The sequence below is a fragment of the Myzus persicae genome, unplaced genomic scaffold (genome assembly GCF_001856785.1).
Source record: "Myzus persicae strain clone G006 unplaced genomic scaffold, MPER_G0061.0, whole genome shotgun sequence".
Taxonomy (NCBI): Eukaryota; Metazoa; Arthropoda; class Insecta; order Hemiptera; family Aphididae; genus Myzus; species Myzus persicae.
This window is the reverse complement of record NW_019100780.1, coordinates 112,474-118,778: the sequence shown is the minus strand read 5'-3', so window position 1 is coordinate 118,778 and position 6,305 is coordinate 112,474. Positions and strand designations below refer to the sequence as shown.

The following is a 6,305-nucleotide window of genomic DNA, read 5'->3' as shown; positions in this document are numbered from 1 at the left end:
ATAATAATAATAACCCTCGTTATGTGGCCATGTGCGGTAGTAGGTAGACCGCGAATTATTGAAAACAAACGAGATGTTTTTGTTTCTGAAATTGGACGTTTTCCAAAAAATATGTATTATTATAATTATATTATGCTTTTATAGTCTATTACTATATTATTTTGTATACAGTCTTACAAACTATTTGAACGTGTTTTGTTTGCTTTTTTTCAGATCATAACCGTTCATATTGTGTCAAGAGTGACGAAAATGTATAAGTAACACTAATTGAACATCAACAACGTATAAATCAATAAGGTATTATTATACGGTTAAAAGCCTGATAATTTAATATTATACAATTATTATAATTCATCACAAATATAATATTGTTATAAAATGATAATCATTTCGTAGAAACGTCGACCCGTAACGATTTATAGTGTTGCGAACAATTCTAACTTCTAAATTTTTATATAAGTACAACGTATAAACTTATGATATTCAGAATGAGTCCCAACGCCACAGACTCGAGTACCATACTCAGGGAAGAGAGAAAAATGCCCAATGGTTGTGCAAACGGATGGTCGAGCAGGTCGGATTCGACCGAGGAGCAGTGTTGGAAAGGTCAAGCTTTTCTCAAAATTAACGAAATCGTCGGCCTGGTCAAGTACTACGGTTTGCGGGCATACATAATATTTTGGCGTAAGTATAATAAAAGTAATAAAAAATAATATGGTAATATCGCACGTATACCTGACATACCGCATTATGGCGAAACCGTCGTTTTGGCGGTTTGCTTTCATCCCAAAAAATGTTCTGTTATATAGACGAGCTGTCGATGAATCCTAGGGTGAGGAGCAGTCCGTACAGCCCGCCGCCGGCCGACGAATTGGTCTTATCAGCTGACGATGTGTTCTCTACGAGGCGCCGACGTTTATTTTTCACAAGCATTCACTTGCTGGCTTTGGCCGGTCTTTACTTCTGCGTCACAGGTCAAGTGAAGCTGTACACTGTACTGTTTGGTAAGTCTTAAGATTTCCATAATGTAATGTACATGTACTTTTCAAACATTTTATCATCACACATCGTACGTCGCACCAAAGTTCGACACAGGAGATGTGATTATTGTCATTCGGTGCAGTTGAGTGCTTAAGGTTCTTAGTCGGGAATTTTTTTCCTCAGTCTTTGAACTCTATTATATTAGAGACGCAGAGACAAAGTTTTTCAAAGAGTCAATAAAAATAAAACACTGGTACACGTATAATAATATACGGGATTGATAAAAATACAAATCAATTTGTAGTAAATAATATATTAAAATATGGTAACACAAAAAAAAAAAATATATCACAATGTTTAAAATAAAATGGTTTATAAAAATTTAATAAGTTTTAAACGTTGCCGGGTTTAGGTAAATAATTTTGCTTGTATATTATCAGAACGTATTTTATACGAAATCGAGTGTATTATTAAAAATAAACTAAAAAAAAATTATGTTTAATAATCAAGATAGGTAGCGAGAAATCAAAAGGACATCTCAAATCTAAACGAAATGATTAAATATAAAATTCGTAAATTATAAAGTTGGCAGTCAGATAGAATAATATCTTGTAATCTTCCTACTTACAAGCAATTTTTAAACATGACAATTTTTTGTACTGAAAACTGACCAATTATTTTTGTGTGGTTCTTTGAATCACGATTGTTTATCGCAGTATACAGTTAACGGCTATAATTGCTGTTATCGTGAATAGATAATAAACAACTTGATCACAGCGAGACGAATGGGCAATTGTCATGAAAATATTATTTAACAAGTGGCTTTAGATATAATATTTAAAATCAAAAGTAATATTTTCTTTCCAGTGTGCCATTATATCATTATGTTTTATAATTTCAAACTCGTTTAATATGTAGAAAATTCCATTGAATGGTTAGGTATACATTATAATATGTAATAAAAACTAAAAATGTAAAAAATGTTGCAAAAAGTAAAATCGCTGAGTAAAAATAAAAGTTTAGTTTTTAAATCCTTTGATTTTAGAGGTATGGAATTACATTATTTATTTAATTTGAATAAAAGCACATTCGGAGAGGGAATAAGGTACAATACAATCAGGATTTTATACAAATACAAAATATATTATGTTTAAAAAACACTCTTTTAATGAATATAATAAAACAAAACTCTAAATTAAAAGAGCTATTGGTAGTCGATATCGTACGATTAGACCGTTACTTATACAATAATTATGTCCGTATCGCAATCAAATTAATTTATGGTCTCAGTAGTTCCCAGGATTTTTGGATACACGCCCCCTTTTAAGAGTGACCAGGAATTATGGCGCCTCCGCACATTTTACTGTAACAAATAAGTACATAAATTATACGATTTTAACTGTGGAAATAATAATAATTCATTATCATCCATACGTTTGTGTATGTAATTGTACTGTGTACTGATATTTGGGATGTTTTTACTGTACTATAACAATATTACGACTATAATATATCACATGGTCTGTAGAGCATTATTTTTTAGTGCAAAATCAGGAAAAACATTTAACCCCGAGCCCTTCGCCCACTCGCCTATCGTGGTGACGATGACGATTTAAAATGCTCCCGTACTGCGGACCGGGCAACACACCAGCGTAGCTCTATTCGTTTAAATTCACTGAAAATAAACTCGAACGTCATTAGTCATTACGTTCCATGCATATCACGGTAAATAATAACAGCCGATAAAAATTGATATATTGTTAAAGTTTAACCTTTGCCGTCATAGACCCGATAAGCGTATGTCACTGCAACCGGTCGCGCAGTAAACCTCATAAATCGATTTAAAAATTAAAAACACACAAAAGGCGATTTGAAAAAATAACTAAAAAACCTCGATTCGTTTTCTGTTGCAGCGCTCGCGGTCGGCACCATGTCGTCGATCGGCGTGACGGCCGGCGCGCACAGGCTGTGGTCACATCACGCGTATAAGGCCAAGCTGCCGCTGCGCATCATCCTAGCCCTGTTCCAGACGGTGGGTGTCCAGTACAGCGTGTACAACTGGGTACGCGACCACCGGCTGCACCACAAGTACACGGACACAGACGCGGACCCGCACAACTCGAACCGCGGGTTCTTCTACTCTCATGTCGGCTGGGCGCTCATGATGCCGCACCCGGCGTTCGAGTCCAAGGTGTCGTCGGTGGACATGGCCGACATGGAGTCGGACTGGGTGGTCATGTGGCAGTACAAGCTGTACGCGCCGCTGGCCGCCGTCCTGTCGTACGCGCTGCCCACATTCGTGCCTTGGTGGTTGTGGGGCGAGGATCTTCTGGTCGCGCACCTGGTGGCCGCTCAGCTCCGGCAAGTGCTCACGCTGCACTCCACGTTCCTCATTAACAGCGCCGCGCACATGTGGGGAATCAAGCCGTATGACAAGTGAGTTGAATCTTATAACTCCTCTGCCGTTACTCGTTATGCTGACAATATCGTCCCTTACCCGTTGTGACAAACGGGGTAATCTACGTATTTTAACACTGCACGACGTTCGTCGTTATTTCAGAAGACCCTAACGTTTTTGAGATATATTTATTTTAAACGATTTTAAGCTGTTATAAAATACAATTTTTTTGGAAGAAAATTTATATTTTTTCGTTAACATTTTCTTACGAAAAATTCGATTTCATTTAAAGTACTCCTATATAAATATTCTGCTTTTTAATAAGGAATGAACAATTCATACTACCATTAAAAAAGTAAGACATTAAAAAAAAATAATAACGATAAAAATACTTATAACTATATTTTCAAAAACATTAATACTTTTAGAAATAATGAGTGTCTTATGTTAAACAGATCTTTCGGTATACCTATGATACGAACGATAAATTATTCACCAGAAACGTGTTGCACTAGTGAACCTATTTTCACAATAATTTCACGAATTTATTCAAATATTCTGTTTTTCAAAGCTTTAAAACATATTTAGGAGGAGGTCATATACGAATTGAAAGTTATTGAAATTGTTTCCACCAGATAACGTTTTGTTAATCTGTTTTCCCAATAGTTCCATAATACAATATGATGATGGGTTTGAAAGATATGGGGGCTACAATGATTCGAACATTTTAGTAACTAATATTATTCAGTGGTCGAAGTGGCTCAAAATGATTGGAGAAATGCCTTTCATAATTTATAATATAGTTCTCATATATCCCTTAAACAGTTGCATAAAAAAGTGGAAGGATGGAAAATGTGGGTTATAAAAAGGAGTGGAGAGATGTTATCCCACAGTGTCCCCCCCACTTCGACCACTGATATTATTCCATTAACATTTCTAAAAATGAACAGAGTATATTATTAATATTATTTCATCCAATATTACATCTTCTTCTAATGTTATAAAACCATTTTTAAGGACTACTACCCTTGGTTTATATACATTTTAATAAATCAACAATTTAAAAAGAATCATCTGCTTGAAAATTTCAGTAAAAAATTTCGGTTCTCGTTTGAATAAAATAAGTTTATTTCGCTTCACAACACTCCGTAAATTGTATAAAAAATCAAAATAATTGAAAATATTGTCATTATCTATACTTAAAGATTTCAAAAATTAGAATTTGAATAAAAACAAATTAATAAATAATAATTTTGAGTGCGCTTGCTTGAAAATCACTCCGTATATCGTCATTATCGTTATAAAGTGTAATAACTAGAGTTTTGAATTCAATGCACTAAATTACCTTAAAAAATGCATTTGAAACCTCAATAAATTCAGAGTAAAATGCATTATAAATCTCCAAAAATACACTAAAAGTCTAATATGTTAAAATGAAAGTCAAGATAATATAGTAATGCTTTGTAATAACTTAAAATCAATGCGCATTTTCCTACAAGTTCACAGCGTCCTAGTAATTCATAATAATGACAGTTCCAAATGTTCCGATCCGATCGTAACATTAGCGCTACCCTTTTCTTACCCCTTTAGTCAAGTCGATTAGCCGTTTAGGAATTCTATGATGATAATAATAATAATAATAATAATATATGGTTGTTTTTAAAAAGGAGCTATTTCTGCAGAATTACATGGATTGGGTGAAATGTCTTATTCTATATAGGTCCAAATTTTCTATAAGATGTATATTGCGTCCCGTAGAACGGTGTACGGTTTAGAAAAAAAAAGTCACTTAGTGCCTTTTTATAGAACGCCCTCGTCGATACACTACATCAACCACTGCCCGTGTACACGAGTATAATATAAAGTGTATTTTCCCCCTGTTTTTCTGTTTCTTCGAGCCAACTTGACCGCCGCGGCCGCCTCGTAAAAGTAACGATTTTCGGTGGCGGTACGACAGTGGTGGTAGTGGTATAATACAACAAAATCGTTGATCGACGAAAATTCGGTAATGACGACGCTCATCATTACGTCATACACCTATATACTTATACTTGAATACACATGGTATGACTTACAAAAGGATTGTAGAATTCCGAAAAATTGTATTTCAAGAACCTTTACTGACCATTGTAAACAAGTGATTCTGGTGTTTATTTTTTGTTTGGGTGTAACATATTTCTGTAAATGATCGATGTGACCCCCACCAGATACACTTTTACTACGTATGTTTAGTTGCTCTAAACGCCTTCTGTTCACAAGTACTTAGGTATAATAATAGTAATTATAATATACCTACCCCATTAACAGTAGAATCCGGTCTCGTTTAGCTGGTTTCCTTTAAGAGTTATGGTTTATCGTCATTTTTCTCATATTCTGTATTCACCCTGTATATATAGAGCGGTTAGTGCAGAAATGTCTTTAATTTCTATAATACCTATTAGTTATTACCTATATGTTTTGAACGTCCAACGAAAATCCACTACGCCAATCATCCTGTTTATATATTCAATGGCAGTAGCACTTATAATGTATATATGTAATCCCTATAAAACGCCAAAATCCAGCGGGATAAACTAGCTGGCTATATCGAAGGCGGCGAACCGTCACAGTATTTTTTGTTATACTCATTCCCTTCGAAATGTGATCGCTCTGAAAATCGGATTTATCGGATGGGACCATATAGAATTTATATACTATCGATGGGACTATTGCAGGGCTCATGACTTGAACACCCTTCCTCTCCGCCCATCACTCCTATTCAATACCACTTAACCCTTGTAGGTGCGTGGTAGGGAAACGAAACTTACACTTCTTTACACATTGTATTTACAGTACGTCAGTACGATCGTACTCGGACAGGTACTTATTAATGTTTAAATCACTAACGTATTTGTTTGACGTAACATGTTTCCACCAAAATCATACC

General features: G+C 34.9%; 1 protein-coding gene across 2 annotated transcripts in view; it reads left to right on the top strand.

Moving 5' to 3' along the window:
• Positions 1-6,305, top strand: part of LOC111042962 ((11Z)-hexadec-11-enoyl-CoA conjugase-like) — a 46,601-nt gene that overhangs the window by 37,297 nt on the left and 2,999 nt on the right. Inside the window, exons 2-5 of one of the 2 annotated variants that reach the window (XM_022327723.1) lie at positions 214-297; positions 397-684; positions 810-1,004; positions 2,895-3,417. In XM_022327723.1, coding sequence (XP_022183415.1) covers positions 477-684; positions 810-1,004; positions 2,895-3,417 — 926 coding nt within the window. In that variant the 5' untranslated portion in view covers positions 214-297; positions 397-476. The remainder of the gene's footprint in view (positions 1-213; positions 298-396; positions 685-809; positions 1,005-2,894; positions 3,418-6,305) is intronic. The other variant, XM_022327724.1, reaches the window with a different exon arrangement.